At 35.7% G+C, this 26,985-nt stretch overlaps 1 protein-coding gene across 1 annotated transcript in view; it reads left to right on the forward strand.

The window, feature by feature from the left end:
- The first annotated feature begins 3,848 nt into the window (after window positions 1-3,848).
- The window catches only part of LOC123668353 (L-galactose dehydrogenase-like), a 46,996-nt gene continuing 23,859 nt past the window's right edge, over window positions 3,849-26,985 (forward strand). Inside the window, exons 1-3 of the mRNA XM_045602092.1 lie at window positions 3,849-3,931; window positions 25,136-25,253; window positions 26,723-26,884. Of these exons, the coding sequence (XP_045458048.1) occupies window positions 3,849-3,931; window positions 25,136-25,253; window positions 26,723-26,884 (363 nt within the window). The remainder of the gene's footprint in view (window positions 3,932-25,135; window positions 25,254-26,722; window positions 26,885-26,985) is intronic.

The raw sequence follows: 26,985 nt of genomic DNA on the forward strand, positions 1-26,985 counted from the left end.
TACGGAACGAAAATTTAAAAATAATGCGCAGAAAATTGGAAAATTTAAGAAAACCTCAAACCGCTTAGACTTTATGCGTTTGACAGTTCGCAAGACAGAACAACGGCTTTCATCGGCTACTACATAATCTATACTAATAAATGGAGATTCGGTTTTCTTGTTCGGTTATACTGCGGAAACTACTGAACCGATTGGAATAATACTTATACCTTAAGACGCAGCAGATATGATATGTTGGTAATTACTTAGTGTGTAAAAAATATGGACGGACAAAAGTCGCTATTACATATATAAAACGAGTAGATGGATGGGTGAGTTTCACATACCTATAATCTATATCAGATTCATCTGCGTCACGTTATAAGCCGAATCAATTTCAAATCTCAAGTAACAGGGTCAGACGAGCACAGATATATATTAAAATATAATAAAGCCTTACATTCAGATGAAACTTATATCTCGAATACTCTTCTGTTATATATTATCGTGTTCAAACAAGTAGCAATGTAATAATGTGATTGCGTTCCACTTATGTACTCGACTCGTATATTTATTTTCATTGAACTATTACAATAAACTACAGCTACCTGTGACTTTGGTTGTGCGGGAATTTATTAAAATTAAAATTTATCATAAAACCAATCGACTACTGTGAAGATGAACTAAGTTACCGCCTTGAGTTACGTTAAAATCGGTTAATTTTGAAGATTAAACATTAATATGTAGAGGTAGAACATAATCTGATACTTTAAGATACACGATAGTCCCTATAATTGTTATTTATGTGCAACGACGAATAATTGTGATATTATGCTAAAATATGACACCCAAGAACACGGTTAGGAGGTTGAGAGCTCCCTACGCGGACGATACTTTAGAGAACATATAAATAAAGTTTATATATAGTCCGTTCAGAAATAGAACATACGATTACTTAACGACATAATTTTGATACACAATTTATTCAAATGTTTTATTAAGATTTCAAGATCGCTACTGTACTAGGTATCTTGGTCTCAAAGGACTCTGTCACTGGCTTTAGATCCCTAAAGCAAGTTATGGGAATTGGGAGCGTTTAGTTACAGCGGAATGCGAAGGTTATAGACACTTGTTGCTTCAATCCGAGCGTTACTAACCACTTATATATATCTAAAACGTATGAAACAAGATTATAATTTTACAACAAGTAGCCGTACTAACCTAAACAATGATATGTCAACTATTTCTCTTATAAGACCTAACAGGCGTCGTAAGAATGTAAAAAAAAAAATCTGTGACAAATAACAAGCCATTTTGATATATATTTAATAAGTTGTTTACTGATACTATATACATAGCTGAATAGATACAATCAAAAGAATAGGGCTTTACTTTCTAGGACAGATCGATATTTTTTTAATACATTAAGATATTAAAAATTATTTATTATAAGCGAACGGTTGGCGCAACGGTCACAGCCATGGATTGTACCTGTTGCGCTGGCGGTTGCGGGTTCGATCCCCACACATGACAAACATTTGTATTGGCCTACAGGTGTTTGCCGTGGTCTGGGCGTTTGTGCAGTCCTTGTGGGTCTCCTCACCGTGCCTCGGAGAGCACGTTAAGCCGTCGGTTCCGATTGTTATCATATACACCTGATAGCGATCGTTACTCATAGTAGGGAATATATCCGCCAACCCGCATTGGAGCAGCGTGGTGGATTAAGCTCTGATCCTTCTCCTACATGGGGAAAGAGGCCTATACCCAGTAGTGGGATATTACAGGCTGAAGCGTATAAGCGAACGAAAAATTTTCACATAACTTTTTTAGAAGTCGACAACAATGATGTCAGTAAAGACAATAATTATGAAATTGCAGTTATGTGATTGAGAACACTTTTAGTAAATGGGTCTACAATCTTGTTGGCACATGTAAGGTAAAGACATTGCGTCGCAGTCTTGAAGTACTCTTCTTTAGATAAGGTTTAGTGTTTTACTACGATGAACATATGAAACCATCAGTTACGTTTTTGACGTGCTTTTAAAGCTGAAATTGGCAAAAATATTGAAAACGTAAGTGACGGATTGTCTCGACAAGTCATTTTAACGCCACCACGGCTTTTAAATGCACGTGATGAGCGTCATTTATGCAGCGTTGTTTATGTAGCTTTAATAGGCTAAAATAAAATTATAAAATGCTAATTTATTACCGAAATATTATAATGATCACTGAATTTTGTTGAAAATGTATTGTCACAAAATATGTATCTTAACAAGGTGATTTCTATGATGCAAGGGATCGCGCCAAAGTTTTATAGCTATTGAGTCTTGATTGAATGTAATCAGCTGTGACGTGGAATCACATTGCTCGCTCTAATTTAAAATACAAACATTTCACACACGTGCTGTTTGAATGTGGATAGTATTTCTCTCTAAGCGAGAGAATATCGTGACGGAAGTAACGCGACAATACGTAGCTCTCAGCAATATAAAAGTAAAAGAAATGTAAGCTTAAAACTAAGTCAATTATAGTGATTGTGTCACCTCAGTCACACATACCAAAATAAATCGACTCGCTTGTTAAATCTGACGAGAAGTTTCGGTTAGAAGTGGATCCCCTAAATTGTCGGTAGGTGATATGACCTCAAACTTGCTCTACTGATCTTCAAAGTAATGTGTTATCCAAACAGGAGATGGCACGGAGTCGAAGATATACCTATTATTGTCTGATTGGGAAACGTGTTCTCTTTTGTTTGACCGTATCAATAAATGTAACTGTCACATTAATAAATACCGGGAACCGACCAGTTCAATAATGGTTTATAGGAATTTTTATTTTCCTAAAATCGATAAAATAATTCTGTCGTAGGCAGATTTAATCACGAACACGAAAATTGAAATGTTGGTATTATGATAAAATAATGGATCACTGCGTTATGTTTATTTTATCGATATTTTTTTAATTAATATGTTACGACCATGTCCTGTTTGGTTACGGCAGTAAAGAATACCTTCCCTTCCACCCTTTCCGTGGGTGTCGTATGAGGCGATTAAGGGATAACACAGTTCCACTACCACCTTGGAACATAAAAAGCCGACCGATGGCGGAATAATCATCCAACCGCTGGCTTCACGCCATTTTTGGCGCGAACTTGTGGAGGCCTAAGTCCAGCAGTGGACTGCGCTAGGCTGAAGTGATTTTGCGATCAATGAATGGTTTATGGCTGTTGCGCTGGCGGTTGCGGGTTCGATCCCCGCACATGAGAATTTTGTATTGGCCATACAGATGTTTGCCGCGGTCTGGCTATTTGTGCAGTCCGTGTGGGTATCCCCACCATGCCTCGGAGAGAACGTTAAGCCGTGGGTTCCGGTTGTTATCATGTACACCTGATAGCGTTGCTCATAGTAGGGAATATATCCGCCAATCCGCATTCGAGTGGCGTGATGGATTAAGTTTTGATCCTTCGCCTACACGGGAAAAGAGACCTATGCCTAGCGGTGAAATATTACAGGCTGAAGCGACCTTAATTAAACCTTGACCTTGAAAAAAAAAACAACAAAGAATGTGAACACATTATCAAATGCTATTTATTATGTAAAAATTAAAATTAACTGAAAATTATTTTTAAAACGTCCACTATATATGTATTTTTTTTAAATTCAAATATCAATAATTATTATAAATATCATAAAAAATACAATAAAACACGTAAAAAATGCGAAATAATGTAGGTCTTTCTAGAATAAGTCTGAATATGCCCCATATTGTTGTTTGAGATTTATCAGTCCGCCTCCGCGGCCCAATCAGTCGCCTGCTGGTGATCGCGCGAGTCGGCCGTATCTTAGTGCAGTAGACGTAACGCCGCAATCATGAGGTACAACCAGCTCGGAGTCTCGGACCTCGAGCTCTCGCACGTGGGCCTTGGGGGAGCGAGCTTCAGCAACATCTATGGGTGCGTTATTAATTTTTTTCCTAACGTTTTAGTTACTTTATCTTAAGTTGTGCTCTCGAAAAGTTTTGTTAGTTAAATCTTTTACTTTGTTAAGTTGTGTTTAAATTTTACTTTTTTTTGTTAAATATAATTTTTTATCTGTATATAAAAAATACGCAGCGGTAGCTGTTTGTAACTCCGATAACATTTCATCCGTATCTGTTTTTTTTTTTTAATTATGTAGACAATTATATATATACACGATACGGCGGCGCGCGTTTTAAATTTTAAACTTTGTTATAACAAATACATATATATTTAATTTACTAAAATGAGCTTAGCGAATTCCTGAATTTATTATTATCTAGATGCAAATGATAACTTTTATCAAAGTTTGAATTTATAAGCGAGGGTAAAGCGATTAGCGTGTTTTATTGTTTCTGCGGTAATAAAACATATTGTAATGGATTTGTTCGTAATGTCGGCGAGCGAAAAATATACGTAGGTACCGAGTCGGGTACCTGTCTACCGATGCTTTTAATTATATTATTAGCCTGTCTAGACCTTGCCGCGTCTTTTTAAAGAATACTAATAATGTAGTGAAGCTTGTGCAGTCCTTGTGAGACTGCCCACCGTTAGCACGTTAAGCCGTCGCCGTCGGTCCCGGTTGTTATCATGTACACCTGATAGCGATCGCTACACATAGTAGGGAATATATCCGCCAACCCGCATTGGAGTAGCGTGGTGAATTTAGTTCTGATCCTTCATCTATATGAGGAAAGAGGCCTATTCCCAGCAGTGGGATATTACTGGCTGAAGCGTAATAATGTAGTTGTCACAACGACACTATTATTACAGTTTAAATTGAATTATCTGATTTTTTGTCCGTTGTGTACCTACTGCGAGTTAATATAATGACACTGCAGCGACGGCTTTTATCAATGTAGTTATCCGACGCGATTTTTAAGGAATTAAATTTGGCAGTCGCTCGAATTTCAGATGTTCTTATTTACTACACAGAAAAAAAAAACTCACAATACTTCATTTCAATCAATCGATAGATTATAGATTTCAATGAACCGATAGCCCAGCAATTTAATTGCAAATTAAACTTGAACCCGTTTCGATGACAGCTGATTGTCGATAGCTGTGAACTTGACATGTTTTGCACTCGTATTTTCGTTGAAACGAATTCCCAGATACCTCTCGGAAACCACGGCGCAATCTTCCGCCGACGTAGGATATAAGAACAGGATACAACCGATAACACAGGAACAAACTAGTTTTTTAGTTTCTCATCTCATCGTCATTAGAATTGTTACATTTGATACTTTTTAAATTAATAAGACGTTTAATTTGGTAGTTTCAAATATTTTTTCATGTTCCGTTGCCTGTTTGTCGGATAAAGTTATTGACAGTCAAGTTATTAACTCGAACACACAAAAAAGCCCTGACTGGCTAATTAACTGGTTGTTAACATCAGCTTTAATTAAAGCCAAAACGTTTATTCAATAGCTTAATTTTTTTTTTAAATATTGAATCAAATAAAATATATAGGTTTTCATGCCTTTATGCTATTAACTTCTAATATTTACGAGAATTTCACTAACACAATGAAACAATTTTTTCGGATTGTATCGCGGTTTATTAAGTTTTTTAGATACCCGACGTTTCGGATACTTTACAGAAACCATGGTCACGGGAGTTCTCGCGTTTCAATTCAAAACAAGTTCTTTATTGTCAATAACACATATTCTGGCCAAAGAAATTTATGTTGTGTAGATCTACCCGACGGAACACAAAATTCACATCGGGGAAGTAAAAATTTACAATAATGACGTAATGTACTTTCGGATAATTAAAACAGATTTATCAAATAAAATTAGTAAAAACCGCTGTCCACGACTGTGTCGATTCGCAATCCGATCCGAGCCACGAACACAAAATTACTTAAGAGCAGTACTATTTTGCTGTGATCTTCTGTAAGGTTGAGGTCACGGTTGAAACGTCTCCTCAGTCGGGCTGCTCCTGATTCTAAGCAGGATATTTCATGCTGTGTCCTTTCTCAACATGCTGTGCCTCACCTCAATTAGATGCGTTCACTGTGGGTTCTAAAGTGGTCCGGTTTTATTCTATTTCATTTAACGGTTATGGCGTGAGTAGCGGACAACACAAAGTCAGACAGAGTTAGGCGTTCACTTCAGCCTATTGCAGTCTACTGCTGGACAGGCCTCCACAAGGTCCCCCCGAAAGATGGCGTGAACTCATGTGTTTTGCCCATAGTCACCACACTGGGCCGACGGGTCGGTGACCGCAGGGCTGGCTTTGTCGCACCGAAGACACTGCTGCCCGTTTTAAGCTTGTGAATTTTAAAGCCAGCATTTGGATGATTATCCTGCCACCCGTCGGCTTTTTAAGTTCCAAAGTGGTAGTGGAACTGTGACATCCCTTAGTCAAATCTTCCGCAGAAGAGTTTTCTTGTTGTTTTCGGCAGTTCATCTTTCAACTTCTTCTAGTATCCTAAAAGTGGTTTATTATCCTAGAAGTGGTTTGAGCAAACGTTGATCAATTCATTTCTGCTTTAGCAACAACTTTTACAGATATGTTTTTCTATTATATGACTTTCTAATTATTAAGCTGTCTAGCAATCGAAAGCCTATTTTAATATCGATAAGTAAAATGTCACTCAACAGGATATATATATTGTATGGAACGGTGCGAACGTTTTACTGTTTGAAGTTTCTGTCTGCGATTTCCTCGGGACAGGCAGAAGTTGCGTTTGAGCAACAGTGAAGCTTGAATTACCTAAACTAACTAGATCATTGAATGACAACATTGGTAATGCATACTTATTCTTAGATATAAAATTCTCATGTCACAATGTTAGTTACAATACTCCGCCGAAACGGCTGGACCGATTTTTATGAAATTTTGTGTACACATCGGGTAGGTCTGAGAATCGGCCAACATCTATTTTTCATATCCCTAAATTAAAGGGGGGGGGGAGGTTCAAGGGATTAATAACATATATGGTGAAATATTTTGTGGAGTCAGCTACTACAGTACTCGTATATATATTAAATCGAAATTATATTTACATAAATTTTGTAACACACTGGTGTTTAATAGCAAGAGTAGTTCCTTTGTAAACCTTTTTTGATAAAACGTTTTTCTATCTTATATCTTATTCTATAATAACAATATGCTGGGAACCCCACCTTTAGATTTTTCATATGAATTCACTTCAGCCTATCGCAGTCCTCTGTTGGACGAAGACCGCACAAAGTTTGCGCCAACCATACTGGTTATATGACAAATAACATATAAAATATATATATATATATATATATATATATATTAAATATAAAGCTTTATTTTTGACATGTATTTGCAACTTCACTTATAGCGGGGGAAAACGGCGGAAGCAAATTGTTTCTTTACCGCTTAAAAATCGAAAGTTTAGTTTTGAGTTTCTAGCATTAAAACATAAGCTAAGATCTAAAGTCGGTAGTGATAATAAATGACAGAGCACTGACACTAACAGGCACACCAAGAACTAAGGTAGGAGTCAGTCGACAATTTCCTAAGGTATACTTATAAGTATTGTGCAACTAACTTAGCTGAGGTAGGGCACAACAACAACTAGGGTAGTACCTTAATTTTACAGAAGATCACAACTAAATAACACTGTTTTCAAGCACGGTTGTTTTTCTGTTAGTGAGTAAGGTGACCAGAGCTCCTGGGGGAATTGGGGATACGGTCGGCAACACACTTGCGATGCTTCTAGTGTTGCAAACGTCTATTTAGGCTACGGTAATCGCTTACTATCATGTGAGCCATACGCTTGTTTACCGATCTTGTTGTAAATAACAATAAAAAAACTTAAAGAAGATGACAATCGTGCCTCGGATCGGATCGCGAAGCTGCTAAATCGTGGTTTTTACTAATTATTAGGTTAAAAATTCGGAGTATTTACGAAAGAAATTATTTGATAATTCTGTTTTGATTATCCGAAAGTACATTTCGTCAATATTGTAAATTTTTCTTGCTCGAGTAACGTGTGTCATCTGGACACGACATCCCTCAAACAAAATATTCATCGCGCAAACAAGCCGTTAGCTCTATTATCTGAGGAAGAAGAACAAAATTAAAACTCAGGAAAGCCAGGAAACCATTGCGTGCAATAAGCGTCGAACGAAATCCGGTGCTTTATATATTCACTGGTAAAAAGGAAGGTGAGTTCCGTCAGTAAATACATATGTTTATCACAACGCTAGTTACTCTATTCTGTTAAATTATATTTGAAACAATTGCTAGAAACCCTATTGCCAATATTTTAGACGACAAAAGGGTAATGTAGAGAAATCTCATATTTAGGGTCACGCTTAGTGCAAAATTGGAAAAATTGGAAAAGTTTAATTTGGAGTTAAATGATAAATGAAAAATTATAATACCGCTAACTTTTAATTAAATTTGCATTGTACCACCTCGACCGCTACCGACTCAATACCAAACTTAAGCATTAATATTTTAGTACCCATTTAGAGCAAGCATTTTTATTTTAGAAGGAAAAGAATTGGCGCTAACTTCGGAACACTTTTAGGTGAAGAATTGGGTACACTTCTTGAAGAAGCTTCCTTAATAAGATATATTATTCAGTGTTATATTTGCAGACTCTTAACAATATATATTCAAGATTATTTAAATAATTTGGATTTTTCCACGTAGAAACACTGATTTCTTCAAAACATTTTTCGGAGGCCGAGATAAATAAGAAAGCCAAATATTAAGCAGCCCTTACTTTGAATGTTAATAATAACGGATAGTATTTATCTAATAAACATTTTACATTATTTGTCTTTTCAAATGAAATAAAGACAAAGATTTGTTTGAAGGTTTTCATCTCGAAGGATATCTGAACTATTTCAACTGTTTCCCAATAGTTAATTATTGCTTAAGTTAATTGACAGTAAATGTCACACAATCGATTAGTGTTGCGACTTCTAGAGAAATCTTGGAGATGATTGTAAAACAACTTTATAAATCATGTTTAAAAAAACTTAGTAACTTTTAGTCGGATGAGAATTCTCAGACAACAATGCCAGAATAATAAACAACAATAATCAAGCATATTAAAAAATTGTCATGATCGTTGATCGACTCTGTTGTGATCGGTAATGCTGTAAAAATACTGCCCACTACTGAAACTACTTGACACTTGACGCCGCGTTGGCGCAACGGTTACAGCCATGGATTGTATCAGTTGCGCTGGCGGTTGCGGGTTCGATCCCCGCACATGACAAACATTTGTATTGGCCAAACAGGTGTTTGCTGTGGTCTGGGTGTTTGTGCAGTCCTTGTGGGTCTCCCCACCGTGCCTCGGAGAGCACGTTAAGCCGTCGGTCCCGCTTGTTATCATGTACACCTGATAGCGGTCGTTACTCATAGTAGGGAATATATCCGCCAACCCGCATTGGAGCAGCGTGGTGCATTAAGCTCTGATCTTTCTTCTACATTGGGAAAGAGGCGTATGCCTAGTAATGGGATATTACAGGCTGAAACTGAAACTACTGCGCCAACAGGTCCTCACAAGTTGTAATTGTGTATTTCAATATTTCACTTCAGTTTTTTATGCATGAGCGAACTGAAATTGTTCAATCAGTAAATTAGTCTTTGTAAAATAATACCAAGCGGTATTGTTTTATGCCATGTGGTGTCCGAAAAGAATAGCACCACCCCCTTTCTTCCCGCGGGGGTCATAAAAGGCGACCGAAGGATAAACCTGGCCCAAAATCGTCAAGGTCCTGGAGAAGGAAATCTTCATTTGAAACTCGGAATAGGGTCTCCGTCAAGCATTCGTGGTATAGCTCTAAAATGCGAAAGACTCCTGCACCCGAACTGGCTTCACACGTATCGACTCGTCGTTCCTGTGAGCCTATCCAGTGAGGTCGAGGGGGTGGCGCAGAGCTTAGGCAACTCTGCGTTTTCCTGAAGAGTGTCCTAGGCGACACAGTGTCTGTCTGACACTGTCTAAATCGTCTGCAATAGACTGACTGAGGCCAGTAATGATGATGATGATTATTATTATTATTTTATACAAACAGTAGTTTGATCCACCATTAAAATGGTGGCGATCCGGATATCCTTCAAGACAAAGAAAATTGTTAATTGTAATGAATTTAATGGCCTACAGTAAATACACGTCAGCGCCAGTGGATATGCTAAAGCCATTCAGTATAATTAAATGATACTAGCGACCCGCCCCGGCTTCGCACGGGTGCAATGCTGATACTAAATATACTACAGAATGTCTTTATTTATAGTGTGAACTTATAGCATGGTTATTAACATAATAACAACATTCAAATATGCGTCATTAGATTACACGTTGTTACAGAATGCGTTGAAGAAATAAAGGTTCACTGCTCGTTCCCATAGGTGATAACGTGATAAATTGTAGCTTATATGTTCACCCGACTTCTTAATAATATTCGTGCCAAATTTGAAATAAATCCATGCAGTGCTTTTTGAGTTTATTCCGGACATACATACAGACAAACAGACAAAAAATCTAAATCTATATTTTTGGCTTCGGTATCGATTGTAGATCACACCCCAAGTATTCTTTAAAAAAAATATTCAATGTACAGTTTTGACTTTCCTACCATTATATTATATGTATAGATGTTGCGTAAATGGAACAAATAGCTAATGTTTAATATTTACTAATCACACATCGTATTGTTAAGGCGAAATGTAATGATTAGTAACTGGATATCAAAATAATTCGGCCACGATCGACTAAAGCGCCGAACATTCGACGAACGCACTATGGGAAAATCGCGTATGTTTCGTCTCAAAACTCCGTATCTCAGTTGTTTCAAAACTAAATGAGCTGTAATTTTGCACCCATATACTTGTATGTACAAAGTTTAATGGAAATAATTTTGATTTTGAAAATTCTATTTATTAATTAATTTAAGAAATAAAACTTAAAAAAATACATGCATTCATATCATATTCATTCATTCATATTGAAAAATAAACAAAATTTGTCTTTTTTTTGTAATTTACATAAAATGGAATAATAGTAACAAACGAGAAAAAAATATGTACAAAATTCAGGAAGCTCCTACAGATTTTCGTTGATAGCAAGAAGGGCCTTGGCTTCATCTAAAAGTTCTTTCGATATTGTTTCTAAGGTGTTTCTCAAACTTGATATGTATGGATCAGAAGTGTATAATAATGTATGGAACACGTCTTCATTGGTAGCCACTCTTGAACACTTTCTAGAATGATGAAGTCTAAACTTTTTGTAATCCTTAATTCGGGATTCTTGCGCGTCTTCGGACAATTGTCCGATAGGTAAAATAGCATAATACTCAATGATTTTTTCTCCGTGAATAAGTATTTTATGCACAGACGAAGGCATATAATACCAATTATTAATATTTTCGTACAGTTGGGCTGTACTATATGCGTTTTCACCGAACTTTTTTGAATTAATAGCCATTCCAGATGATAGTTTGTAGTATTATGTACATTCGTTTTATAAATTCTACGTCTACACCTGTAATGACTTCAAAAAAGGAGGAGGTTACTCAATTCAGCTGAAGGCAACTCAATATATATATATCGCACCTTCGGTGCAACAAAGTTACAATTCAGGACACTTTTTTTGTTATGTCTTTTATTAGGACTTTTTGATAATTTAATATAAGATTTTTAAACTATAGCAAAGAAAGTAAACTATTAATTTTATAAAGATTTCAAACCTACTATAAATAGTAATCCAGAAATGAGGAAGTAAAAGCAAAATAAAAAAAATTTAAAAGTCCTCTCCTCTAAAATTAAGAAATGAGCTGTTGTGACTTGAAGAAGGTGCTATATATATATATATATATATATTATATTATTAAAAAATAATAATGATAAAATATGAATAATATTTTTCGATTATACCGACATAATAATAAAAAATAAGAACAGCCTATATAAATAAAAAATAACGAGTGCAATTAGAAAAAGAAAAATAAAAAATAATTGATCAGGGACATGGGGATTTGAACCATGATCTTCTCGGTTGATCCCGACCGGCCGATTTCCCACCGAGCTATTGCAACTAAATTGACAAATGCGAAATTTACCTTCGTATTCTAACGATATTTTTTTCACTCCCTAAAAACAGGGATAAAACGACATTTTCTAAAAATGAATCCTAGCTAGATGGATTTATCTACCCCGAAACCTTCTATATACGAAATTTTATGAAAATCGTTGGAGCCGTTTTCGAGATTCAGATTCTATATATACAAGAATTTCTCGTTTAATAGTATAAAATAAGATTTGCCGAGAAGTAGCACCACAAACTGTACAAGAAGTGCTCGAACGAGTATCAGTTAAAACTTGTGCCACTTTACCATCAATCATCAATCAGTTAACTTTTGAGAATATTTGAAAATAGGTATTAACTGTTTTTTAGGGCAACTGACTGTCTGACTAAAAACTGTGAATTTTTCAGGGCTCGTCTTCCTTTTATAGGCCAATGATGTGCTATGTGCAAAAATATAAGAAAATAATAGTTTGCACTCTTCCCATAACCAACCTGTTTTTAATTCGACCCTAATAGATAAGTGACCATATTTTATCAAGTAAGGTGGTCAAAACTCTATCGAAACCCGAAAAAACTATTAATAATACTCATCACTGTAATGAACTTTTTATCAATTTGACCTTAATAGATAACAAATGACTTTATGAGAAATGAAAAGAAATTGAAAAAATAATGATTTTTACCTCGCGATATGTTTTGACACCGTGACAAAAAAAGTGCAAATATGTGCAATTTTTTTGTTTTTCCTTGCGTTAGCTAATGTATAAAGATCTTAATACAACAAATATCTCAACAGCGGCAAGAAGCGGTAATGGGTAAACGTCTCGTTAAAAAAAAATTAACCCTAAATTCATACCATATTAAACTATATTGGTTAAATTTATTTTATCAAACTAATATATATATATATTAATATATATTATTATTATTATATAAATATATACTAATATATATACTTATATATATATGTGTATATATATATATATATATATATATATATATATATATATATATATATATATATATTATTATAATATATGTATTATTTATAAGTAAGTTTATCGAAAAAAAAAAATATGTTGCTATATACCAGTCGTCTGTAACCTATAACACAAGCATTAAGTTGCTTATTTTAGGAACAGACGACCGTGTGTGTATTGTGTAAAATATTTATTTATTTATTTATTTATTATTTATATATATATGTTACCGGCCAAACCCGATTTCAGGACAAACTAGTTTTGCCTAGGCTAAACTAGTTCTTCCTATACGTGTTAGGATTAACTAGTATAGCCTAGGCAAAACTAGTTTGTCCTTAACCCGATAGGATAAACCAGTTTAGACTAGTCCAAACTAATTTGTCCTAAGCCCGATAGGATAGACCAGTTTAGGCCAGGCCAAACTAGTTGATCCTGATATAAATACGCACACTTTAGGATAAACTGGTATGGCCTAGTCTAAACAGTCTAAAAAAATTTCGGGACAGGATGTTAGCCGAAACATCAAAAAAATATGCCAATATCACAAAAGAAATGATAAGCTTGTATTTATCTATGTGTAGTGTCTGTCATCAAAATAAAACAAAGAAAAGAGGATTAGTCTCTAAGCCCATTCTTCATTCGGAAATGAATAGTAGTTGCCAGGGAGATCTGATCGATTTTCAGACACAACCAGATGGAAATTTTAAATTTACTATGGTTTACCAAGACCATCTAACAACATTTTTTTCTGCTTCGCGCTCTGCAATGTAAGAGGGCGGTAGAGGTGGCTTACTAATTGAATGATATATTTCTAACTATAGGAGCGCCGTGCATTCTTCAATCTGATAACGGTAGGGATTTTGTAAATAATGTTATAAGTGAGCTTGCCAGACACAGTCAAAGCCAGGGTTCAGTTGAACGTGCCAATCAAGATATTGAGAATATGATAGGGTCTTGGATGAATGACAACGTTTCAACGAAATGGTCAGAAGGTTTGAGATACGTTCAATTCATGAAAAACCGCGCCTACCATTCAGGAATGAAATAATCACCATACAAGGCATTATTTGGAATAGAACCCAGAGTAGGACTTTCGACTTCCTCTTTGCCGCAAGAAATCATAAATGATATTCAGGATGAAGATGATTTAAGGAAGGTAATAAAAGATGATCGTAATGTTAACCTAACAGAAGATAGAAATGATAATGTTGTCGAAGTTAGTAATCGAGAAAAAGTTTCTTCATCTGAAAATGACATTCATAAAGCTAGAACAACTGCAGCAGAAAATCTTGTGAAACACGCTAAGAAAATGAAAGCTACTTCTGACAAGTCTCATCCACCTGCCAACATTGGAGATAATGTGACTATACCGATTCCAGATGTTAACAAAGGCAAAGGTGATCTCAGAAACACTATTGGAGTTATTCTTCAGAAAAATTACGAATCAATATTGCAGGTTTTATTTTTTTTTACTTAATTACTCATCTATCTTTCTGAAGCATTAATGATATTTTAAAGTACCTAATATGTTTTTACTTTATTTTTTCAGATCAGAATTTGGCATTTGCAATCAAACTTTTTTAGAGGTAGCAGATGTAAACCAAGGCTCTGAAATATCGTTAAGGACTGCAGCTACGAAACATTCAGTTGGATCAGGCCAAGGTTTTGTGAGATGCAGCTGCTACAAAAACTGTTCCACAAACAGATGCCAGTTTGTATTACCAATTATCCATAATTTTTAACGACGAATCATTATGGCTTTAATAAAAATGATTATTTTTTCAATTACAGAGTATTTTATTCAATTTATCTATTTATTTTGACTTTCTTGATATACTATAATGTTTAGACTAGGCCATACCAGTTTATCCTAAAGTGTGCGTATTTATATCAGGATCAACTAGTTTGGCCTGGCCTAAACTGGTCTATCCTATCGGGCTTAGGACAAATTAGTTTGGACTAGCCTAAACTGGTTTATCCTATCGGGTTAAGGACAAACTAGTTTTGCCTAGGCTATACTAGTTAATCCTAACACGTATAGGAAGAACTAGTTTAGCCTAGTCAAAACTAGTTTGTCCTGAAATCGGGTTTGGCCGGTAACATATATAATACTAATTACGAAACGTTAAGAGGAGATTATAAGCATTTAAAAAATGTATAATACTTATACATTTATATCAAAAACTTTCGAGTAATGTGGCGTTGAATTGTAGTAACGCATTACGTTAAAATTACGTTATTGAACATGAGTTAGCTTTGGAGCCTATTTATATACATTATAACAAAAAATAAAAAAAATAAAAAAAAATAGGATAAAGAAAGCTTATTTATTAGAATATATAATTTATTATTTTTATTCCATAACAACGACTTTCTCGTGAAACGGTTTTAAGACGGCTTTGTATGGGGCTTTCCCATAGTGGAACGGTTTGACAAAATGTTTGAACCTAAGCTTGGAAACTCATCTCAACACTGGTGCTGATTGTAATAGTTCTAATTAACAGACTTCAAAAGGGAGGAGGAGGGCTATCATTTCTGATGATATTTTTTAATGTATATATTATTTAGGATATTTCTGATCCGATTTACGTGATTCTTTTGACGTGACATCATCTTATAAATCGATGAACGCCGGCGGCATGCACGAAAAAGGATGACTCATTGCGTTACGCTCCTTGGCCCATTGCGCTCAGCGATAGTTTATGGAATTCTCCATATACTATCACTCGCTTGGCCTATATGTCCGAGGAGATGTTTTGTTATGATTTTGCTACGCTAAACTATCGTACGTAAACCAACTTTAAAGACAACTAAATTTTTTTTTTTTGTTCGATGCGGAACAGATGCCATTTGGTCCCTTAAAAAAAAACAAATAAAGTGAAAAAACCAATCTAACCTAACCCAGTATTGAAAAAAACAATAAACAAAAAAGTAACGTAAGCGCAGCTTTGAAGCTCGTCTTGAAGACATTCCAACCTTCTCGCCATGACGAACGTTTTTACCATTTTCCTCCAAAAACAAAATGTTTTAGTTCAAAAAATGTATAAGACATAAAACGTGTATTTTTTGATAATCTACAACTTCTATCTATGGGAAACATTTTTCTTAAAGATCAATATTTATCTAGACAGCGTAGAAAAACCTGCAAAAATGAGTTTTTCATCAATTTTTACGAGTTTTGAGCTTGATAAAGAAATTTGCGCCAATTTTAAATATCATATTCGTGATCAGCGAGTCAAAAATACATAATTATATGAAATTTCAAGAAAAAAAAGCGGTATGGGCTTATCGGAACTACATTTTAGATTTTTTATGTTTTAAATTATATGAAACTAATGGTATGCAATACGTTGACGTACATTTGACAGCTTCGGTCCGTCATTTCGTCAACGTTCCTCGAACTTCCCTGCAAACGTCTCCGTTGCAAACGACGACACGAAGCGATACAATTATTTCTTTAAACTGTCATTGTCTCGTTAATTCACGTCTTAAAGAAATTTAGGTTTTTTTTTCATAGAACTAGGTCGCCAAACAAGCGTACGGCCTACCTGATGGTAATCAATTACCCTACTCAGGAGGACTTGCTACCTTATTGAACATAGGAACACAATACTGCTTGAGAGTGGCATTATTTAGCTGTGATCTTCTGTAAGGTCGAGGTACTTCCCCATTCGGACTTGCATATTAAATATCAACAATTTTAACTGGGGTAGGGCACAGCTGGAAATTTCCTATTAAAAATATGGAGCAGCCCGACTGGGGTAGTACCTCGACCATACAGAAGATCACAGCTAAATAAAACTGCTTTCAAGCAGTGTTGTGTTCCTGTGGTGAGTGAGGTGACCAGAGCTATTGGGGGGAATTGGGGATAAGGTCGGCAACGAGCTTGGAATGCTTCTGATGTTGCAGGCGTCTATAAGCTACGGTAATCACTTACCATCAGGTGATCCGTATGCTTGTTTGTCAAACTAGTTTTATAAAAAAACAATGTTTAAAAAATCAACCTCTAGTCTCTAAATAGACATCACCTTTCTATTATGTCATAGTCTGATAAATATCACAACATATATTTACTTACCTAAGCACACTGGATACGAGTTCAGAACATATCGGTTGATCATCGACTACAATCCAATGGATCCTAGGAACGTGCATCAAAGTATGTGCTAATCTAGTCAATTCAAGCTTGCTTCTGGTGTTGCAGGCATCAATAGGTTACGGTGAACGCTTACCATCAGGGGAGGCGTATGTTTGCCGACCTCGTTGTATGAAAAAAAAGAAATTTAATAATTTATAAACATTATTTTTCGTATAATTGATGAGCGTTTCCAGAGTTCACATGAGAGTTAGTATACGCGACAGCTCGTTAATTAATTTTCACTGATCAGAAAATATCAAACAGACGTTGATTTATACAGTTCAGTAAATAACAGCAGATTATGATAATTACGTTCAAGATCCGATAAACATATTACATATTGATGGCACCAGGTTGTTTGTTACCTGCTCACACAACGTCACCTTGTATTGACATTATTGAAAGCTTACTGTTTTATTACGTGTTTATTCAAAATCAGATGTAGTTAGATGCCGCGTTGGCGCAACGGTTACAGCCATAGATTGTACCTGTTGCGTTGGCGGATGCGGGTTCGATCCCCGCACAAGACAAATACTTGTATTGTCCATACTGGTGTTTGCCGTGGTCTGGGTGTTTGTGCAGTCCTGGTGGGTCTCCCCACCATGCCTCGGAGAGAATATTAAGCCGTCGGTCCCGGTTGTTATCATGTACACCTGATAGCAATCGTTACTCATAGTAGGGAATATATCCGCCAACCCGCATCGGAGCAGCGTGGTGGATTAAGCTCTGATCCTTGTCCTACATGGGGTAAGAGGCCTATGCCCAGTAGTGGGATATTACAGGCTGAAACGTAGATGTAGTTTATAAGATAGTTTGATAGATTCTCACTCATGTATACCTACAGAAAAAAATATTTGAAGTTAAACTTGTTTTACGCGCGCTTGACTTGGGGAGTAAAAAGTGAAAGCGTGACGAGATCGTTACGAAAAGTCTTATCTGGTGAGTCGAACGGAAGTTGAGAAGTAGATATAAGTTAGTGAAGATAGAAAGAGAGAGAGTAACGTTTCGCATATTAGTGTAGGGGTAACTAAGGAAGTTTGACTTCAGTCGTGTGCTCTAAAGCACACCCTTGTATTTTTGTCAAAAAAATATTTTTGAATTATCGATTTGTTTTATAAACAACAATATTTAAAAAACAAATAAAGTGATCCGAATCTTGGTACGGACATTTTATGGTAGTTTATTTCATTGTGCCGGGCGATTGAGTGTGGGGTAACCTAAATACGCACTTTTAATCAGTGTGACAGAGTCGCGGCTGTCGTCGTCATGGCAACAATTTGCCTGATCCCTCTGCTGTGGGATCAAGTAAACTTGACAAGATTTTGTACTTTTTCAAATTTAAAAAACATTGACGACCGCTCTGTTGTAATGGTGCGTGTGCCGTGTCGGCGGCGCCTAAACACCGACGGTCGCGGGTTCGATTCCAGCTCGGAGTGGATATTTATTTGTGTTTATACAAATATTTATTTCCGGTTGGTTGTTAGCCCTTGTGGCTCTCACCACCGTGCCTCGGAGACCACGTTTTGTCGTTCTCGTTATGTATCTTTTACACCTAATAGCGATCGTTACTCATAGTAGGGAATATTTGCGCCAACTCGCATCGGAGCAATGTAGTGGATTCGTCCTATAGCATACGTTCAAAGGTTGACTGGTAAAGATTTAGAAAATGATTTTTACACATTTGTAATTTCTGAGCTATACATATCAGGCCGCCGCGTTGGCGTAACGGCCGCCGCGTTGGTGTAACGGCCGCCGCGTTGGCGTAACGGCCACAGCTATGGATTGTACCTGTTGCGCTGGCGGTTGCGGGTTCGATCCCCACACATGACAAACATTTGTATTGGCCATACAGGTGTTTGCCGTGGTCTGGGTGTTTATGCAGTTCTTGTAGGTCTCCCCACCGTGCCTCGGAGAGCACGTTAAGCCATTGGTCCCGGTTGTTAAAATCTACGCCTGATAGCGATCGTTACTCATAGTAGAGTATATATCCGCCAACCAGCATTGGAGCAGCGTGGTGGATTAAGCTCTGATCCTTCCCCTACACGGGGAAAGAAGCCTATGCCCAGAAGTGGGATATTACAGGCTGAAGCGTACATATATCTGTTATAAGGCTATTGTGCTATGAGAAATAAAGAAATAAACAAATTATCATCTTTCTGTAAATTTAAAAAAAACTCATCAGATTAAAAATGTAAGTACAAAACTACAAAACTATTTTCCATTGTTAACTTATTATTTTGAGTATATTCAATTACTAGCGCGACCCGCCCTGCCTTCGCACGGTTGCAAAAACTATCAGTGTTCTTCCACTAACCGCCTCAAAATCCGTTGCGTAGTTTTAAGGATTTAAGTATGTAAGCGACTTTGTTTTATACAGCTATGATTCAGTTCTTGGAGAATTTTTTTAAATTTCCTGCTCCTTTTCGAGTTCATCCGTTATTCTGTTATGTCAGAAAATATTAACACACAATCATAATTATTTTTCATACAATAATATGTACAATTAATCGATAGAATCGATAGTCGATATGATACATCGATCGATAATAATACAATGAGATCGCTATACTTCAGAGTCATTTTAAAATAATCTCTTGATGAAATATATCATAAAAAATATATTAAATATGATAAAAATAACAATACGTAGGCCGAAGACGGGCAGCAATATCTTTGGTGCGACAAAGCCAGCCCTGCGTTCACCAACCCGCCTGCCCAGCGTGGTGGACAAAACACATGAGTTCATGCCATTTTCGGTGCGAACTTGTGGAGGCCTATGTCCAGCAGTGGACTGTGATATGCTTAAGTGACGATGTGATGATGAATATATACTATTAAAAAAAAACCACATAAATTCTCATGCTTTATAACTTAAAATTTGGTTTATAATTATCTTTTAAATTCAGTACATCATAAATAACCATTTAACCAAACAACCAAGCTAGAAGACAGGTATTTTAGCTTAACACGTTAAACGCCACGGGGGTCACCACTTGGGCGACACTTATGTAATCGATGGACCTTCAAATCGCTTATTTAGTTATTTACAAATTTTTAATAAAAAGTTATTATCGCACTATTTATTTTTAAAGAACTTATTTATTTTTCCTTATACTATCTGCCAGATATTTCTAATTCATATTTTTTTAAAGTTAAATCTAGCTCGCGGTTATCTTGTATCCCCCGCGGCACCAACGGAACAATTGTGTGTCAATTACATGTTGTCCTCCATGGCCCAAACGGAAAAACTAATAAATTTTGGCGGCGTTTAACGTGTAAAGACATACATTTTAAAGAAATTGACTATATCAACAATATTTGTGCTCAGTGTCGTGTAACAGAAAAATAATAAAGAAATATACTACAATACTTAAGCGATAACACGTTATCAAGGTGATAAACTTACGGTTGATGCTTTGAAGTCGACACATTATTTTACTTATTTTAATGAAATGTGAATCCTATTACGAGTGTAATAAAGTTTGAATCGGTAATAGAATAAATAAAATCGGTTACATCACGTAAGCCGCATTGATTTGACAATACAGTATCGGTTAAATTAATTACGCTTATTAGTCAATCAGTGGCAATGATATTACTCTTCTGATTGGATTATTGAAGGCGTGTGTTACCGATTAACCCATACCGTGACATTTGAGCGGTAGCAACTATCGAGTATTTCAACTAAATTATAAAACCTATATTAATTATTATTATATTTAAGGCACTAGCGACCCGCCCCGGCTTCGCACGGGTGCAATGCTGATACTAAATATGCTACAGAATGTCTTTGTTTATAGTGTGAAGCTAGCTTATGACATAGTTATTAACATAATAATAACAAAATTCAAATGCGTTGAAGAAATCTCGGTTCACTGCTCGTTCCCCGTAGGTGATAGCATGATAATATGTAGCCTATATGTTGACCCGAATTCTTAATAATATTCGTGCCAAATTTGAAGTAAATCCATGCAGTACTTTTTGAGTCTATCTCGGACATACAAACAGACAAACAGACAAAAATTCTAAAAACTATATTTTTGGCTTCGGTATCGATTGTAGATCACACCCCAAGTATTCTTAAAAAAAATATTCAATGTACAGTTTTGACTTTCCTACCATTTTATTATATGTATAGATTACTTATTTTGCCAAACAGTTATGATTTAACGTAGCATAAAATCTCTCTCAGAAAAGAAATGACCGCGTATTTCATTAGTAAAAACAAATTTTTAAAATTAAACATTAAATATATTTTTATCTCATGCTATGTATTTTCGAGTGCATTACGTTTAAGCGATCGTTATCTCATCGTCTCGACCTTATTGCTTTTATTTTAAAATTCAAAAGAATAAATCTTTAGCAGCTTTGGCTATAGTTAACTCTAGTACGAGTACCTACATGTATTCAAGTTGTCTCGTCAGATGCGATGCTAGATGCTAACGTTTATTTATTGGAACTTGTAATTAAAGCTCCTTACAAAACATTTCACTTCTTGATTTCCTCGGCTGTAGTGCTTTTACTACGAACAACAGTTTTGTACTGAAGCTTATAGTTCCTACATCAGAAGTTTTGTACGAGTTACTAGACCCTAGATCAACAGAAGAGCTAGTTCACCTTGATAAATTATATTTTGATAGAGATGTTAAGGTGCGGTTACGCTTATATGCAACGCATTTCGTTTAAAATTGATAGAACAACGTAGTCCAAGTAAATACAGGGTACAGACGCCTGCGCTGGTGTGTGATGATTCCGCTTTACAGTGCATGTCCTTATAAAATCATATATAACGTCGTTAGATTTGTGAAATGTCGGTTTTTTTTAATTTCCTTTTACACAAACCTCGTCTTGACGATCACAACAAAAAAGTGTATATGTCAGCTCCGACGCACAACTGGAGTTTACTCCTTCAGATCGACTGTCTAAATAGGCACAAAAAAGGCTTACTAGTCTAAGAAAAACAATACCATACCATATCATATAAATAAACTTGAATAGGTTACTAGGTAAGCGTGCTCCATCTTAGACCGCATTTTCACTTATCATCAGGTGAAATAGCGGTCAAACGCCAGCCTATCTATGTATAAAAAAAAAAAAACTAATGAAATAACTCCATCTATCTATCTAAGATGGCGTTTCGGACAACGTAACAAGGCCATTCGTTCAATAAATTTTATATCATATATTTTTTTTATACCGGGGGTTATATTTTTATTTTTAGGTTATATTTTTTTTTACCTTATATTATTTTATATTAAAAATTGATTCTTAAGGAGCTAACTCCAAAATAAATTACTTATTCAATTTGATGCAGACAAATACATGACGATTATTTAATCTTCACACACTTGACAGTTCGCAAGACGCCAAACGTTCGTCGAGTCAGTAAACATATAAATATATTTGCCTGATTTGCGATAGGATGAATTTCTGACTTCTGTATCGGAAGGTTGACTTCAACAAACGTAGCGCTATGTCCTGTAGATTTGTTGCGACAGCTCAATGCTCATCGACGCCATCATGAATAAACATTCAGTTAACTAAACTCTGTACCTATATGCTGTAACACATTCATGGGCATAGCTCGACGGCAACGGTGCGGAATGAACACCATACATAAATTACTGTCAGAAAATTACTTATATTTTTCTATTAGAGCAAAAAATATATAAAGGTAGTAAATATTTATTAACTAACGTCAAAAATTTAGAGGTTCCACATTTGATCGTACCGTTACATGTTTTACGTGAGTTACCTCATAACTATTTACTGAGTGTAGCGATATTGCTGATTCTTTGTCGTTCGGAACTGGTCATGATATCCCATTTAAATTGAAACAAGATCCGACGAGTAGCTTTTGAGTTTAACTGACTTCAACTACGTAGATGGAGCTCTTATTTTTGTATTTCATCGGTTAACACTATAAAAAATGTACTTAAAGATCTACGTCTTAGACTAAATGTACCTCTCTTCCTATGTTATATATGTACCGGTTATTGCTTTTTTTTTGCTTTCTGTTACATAATTATGATAGGGCACAGCAGGAAATTTCCTGCTCAAAATATGGAGCAGCTCGACTGGGGACTACCCCAACCTCAACCTTAACCTAGGTACTAACCTCATTGGTCTTAGTCCGTCTATTTCAGACGATTTAAACAGTGTCAGACAGACACTGTGTCGCCTAGGACACTCTTTAGGAAAACGCAGAGTTGCTTAAGCTCTGAGCCATCCCCTCGATCTCACTGGATAGGCCCACAGAAACGACAAGTCGATACGTGTGGAGCCAGTTCGGCTGCAAGAGTCTTTGGCATTTTAGAGCTATGCTGCGAATACTTGACGGAGATCCCATTCCGGGTTTCAAATAAAGTTTTCCTTCTCCAGGACCCTGATGATTTTAAGCCAGGTTTATCCCTCGGTCGCCTTTTTCGACCCCCACGGGAAAAAACACCACACGGCATACTCGAACCTCAACCTCACAGAAACCAAAGCTAAATAACACTGTTTCAAATAGTATTGTGTTCCTGTGGGTGAGTAAGGTGACCAGAGGTTCCTGGGTAGGTGAGTAGAATAGGGTAGAGTCGGGAACGCCCTTGCGATGCTTCTGGTGTTGCAGACCTCTATAAGCTACGGTAATCGCTTACGATCAGGTGAGCCGTATGCTTGTTTGCCAACCTAGTTCCATATTTAAAAATAAATGTAATGGGTAATTTATAGAAACGAAATAGCGCAAGAAACTTCAACCCGTACAATGTGCAGTGAAATTCGATTTATTATTTATCTTCGAGGCCTCGACTGGCGGATGTTCAATTACAACTCCTCGCTCATTTTTATTAAAAATTTAAAGTCGGTAAAAACTCGAAGCAATAAAGTAATTTACTGCAACGAAAAAAAAGTAATCGATGAGTAGTTATTCATTGAACGTTCAGGAATAATTAGGTTTCAAATTTGAGGTGAGACCAGGAGACCAGAAAAGTTGAAAGTTGCCATTCGAGGCTTATACTTTTAGTTATGTGAAAATTTGTTTCGGGCCTGAATGTTTGTCTCCTCAATGTGCTGCGGAAAATGTGTGCAACTGTTGGTTGCCAGTTCCGTTGTTATTAAAAATAATAATTGTGTTTGCTCGCAAACGAAAAAAACCGACTTCAATTACATCGACGAGTAATACAACGTAGATCGACGAAAAAATAGTCAAGTAACTACGCGTTATCAAAGATTACTCAAAAAGTAGTTATCAGATCTCGATAAAACCACATGACCACATGATAAACATCAGCTTTCGATTAAATTAAAAATTATCAAAATCGGTACACCCAGTAAAAAGTTATTGCGGATTTTCGAGAGTTCCCTCGATTTCTCTAAGATCCCATCATCAGATCCTAGTTTCCTATCCTTATCATGGTACCAAATTAGAAGTATCTCCTTTCTAACAAAAAAAGAATTATCAAAACCGGTACATCCAGTAGAAAGTTATAGGGTATAATACAACGTAGGTCGACGAAAAAAGCGTCAAGTAAAAACGCATTATTAGATATAACTCGAAAAGTAATTGTTAGATCTCAAATAAATTTAAATGGGACCAAATGACACACACCACCTTTCAATCAAAAGAAAATTTGTCGAAATCGCTCCACCCAGTCAAAAGTTCTGAAGTAACATACATAAAAAAAAAAACATTCGAATTGAGAACCTCCTCCTTTTTTGGAAGTCGGTTAAAAAAACAATAATGAATCTCATTACGGAATAATTGATCGCGTATTTGCAGTGGATCAGGTTGGTTTATCAAACTGCTTTTTCATTTTTCAGATCTATAGGCTTGGATATAAAACGTTGTTACTTTACACAACCTTTAGGATACAATGAGTGTCTAGGATCAGGACACTAGGAATGTTAGTATTAAGGAGTACAATAGCGACCGTTTTTGTTCCGTGCCTCGCTATTAATTTAATATTTGTAGTTTCAGTTTTATTATTCAATATGATCAATATTATTCACAGAAATTTCGATGAAGAAAAGAGCTTGGCGATAATCAATGAAGCCCTGACTCGAGGAGTGAACTACATCGAGACCAGCTACTGGTACGGTCAGGGCGTTTCCGAGAAAACCATAGCGAAGGTGTGTACTGCTTTTAAATAAATGAATAAATGCCTTTTACTTGACAGTTCCCATTCTAGTAATATAAAAGTCTATGTAAGCTAATTACCTATATACTAACATCACAATACATCATGATTAGTGATCGAAGACGAAAACGGCACCGCCAAGTGTTAACGAACATTCCACCAATCCTTCGCTAGCTTCTCCACAACATGATTTCCTTTAACTGCCTAAACGTAGCCATTCAAATTTATATTCTTTATTTTACGATCCAGCCTGTATTTTTACCTTTATTTTTGCGTTTCCATTTTAAATCAATATCCTTACTTATAATCAAAGTAGATCTGTTATCTAACTACTACGTTGTGAGTTCGTCTCCCGCTCAGAGATTATTATTCAATTGTATTCAGACATTGGCAAGTAGAAGATTGAATAATATTAACGTTCTAACATTGATCTTTAGTTTTAAACCATGAATTTAAATGTAATTTGTTGTCTTGTACATGCTACAATGTGAATTGATAGCTCTATGGTTTTTAAAAGACTTCCAAAAAAGGAGGAGGTTCTCAATTCGACTGTATTTTTTTTATGTATGTTACATCAGAACTTTTGACCGTGTGGACCGATTTCGACAATTTTTTTTTTAATCGAAAGGTGGTGTGTGTCAATTGGTCCCATTTAAATTTATTTGAGAACTAACAACCACTTTTCGAGTTATATCTAATAATGCGTTTTTACTTGACGATTTTTTCGTCGATCTACGTTGTATTATACCGCATAACTTTCTACTGGATGTACCGATTTTGATAATTCTTTTTTTTTGTTGGAAAGAAGATATTCCTAGTTTAGTACCATAATAAGGAATGGAGGATTTGATGATGGGATTCCAGAGAAATCGAAGGAACTTCTTGAAAATCCTCAATAACTTTTTACTGGGTGTACCAATTTTAATAATTTTTATTAATTAAAATTTAATCGAAAGCTGATGTTTGTCATGTGGTTACATATAAATTTTATTGAGATCTGATAACTACTATTTGAGTAATCTTTGATAACGCGTAGTTACTTGTCTTTTTTTTCGTCGATCTACGTTGTATTACTCGTCGATGTAATTGAAGTCGGTTTTTTTCGTTTGCGAGCAAACACAATTATGAAGAACGTAAATCAAAAAATAAAATTTTTGGGTAATAAGTTATAGACCTCTAGCTAAGTAACTAAAATGTATTATTATCATTTTCGTTTGGCCACGCATCGCGCCAAAGCCACTGAAATAATGCGTAATTCGATTTCATTTATTTATATAAGATTATGTTGCTACATAATTCGGTACATGAATGTTGTTTGGATCATCGAATTTTCAAGATTTTCCAGCAACACTTGTTTCATATTGTATCAGAATTTACAAAAAAAAAAACACATACATATGCATTTTAAGTTTAATTTTATAAAGTATAAAAATTTCTAAAAGATTTATTTGTTTTCAATAGGCACTGACGGGTGTGCCAAGGAAGTATTACTATATCGGGAGTAAGGTCGGCCGTTATGAGAAAGACATGGCCAATATGTTCGACTTCTCGGCTGAAAAGACAGCTGCGGCCGTCGACGATACTCTGCAACGGCTGGAAGTGGAGTACGTCGATTTAATTCAGGTAAGACTTGGTTGTAAAAGTAAATATTGGAACGTACTGAAATAATTACCAAACATTGCCTTCAATTGGAATTTATGTGATTAAATAAAAAGTCGCTTGGA

The sequence above is a fragment of the Melitaea cinxia genome, chromosome Z (assembly GCF_905220565.1).
Source record: "Melitaea cinxia chromosome Z, ilMelCinx1.1, whole genome shotgun sequence".
NCBI classification, from domain to species: Eukaryota; Metazoa; Arthropoda; class Insecta; order Lepidoptera; family Nymphalidae; genus Melitaea; species Melitaea cinxia.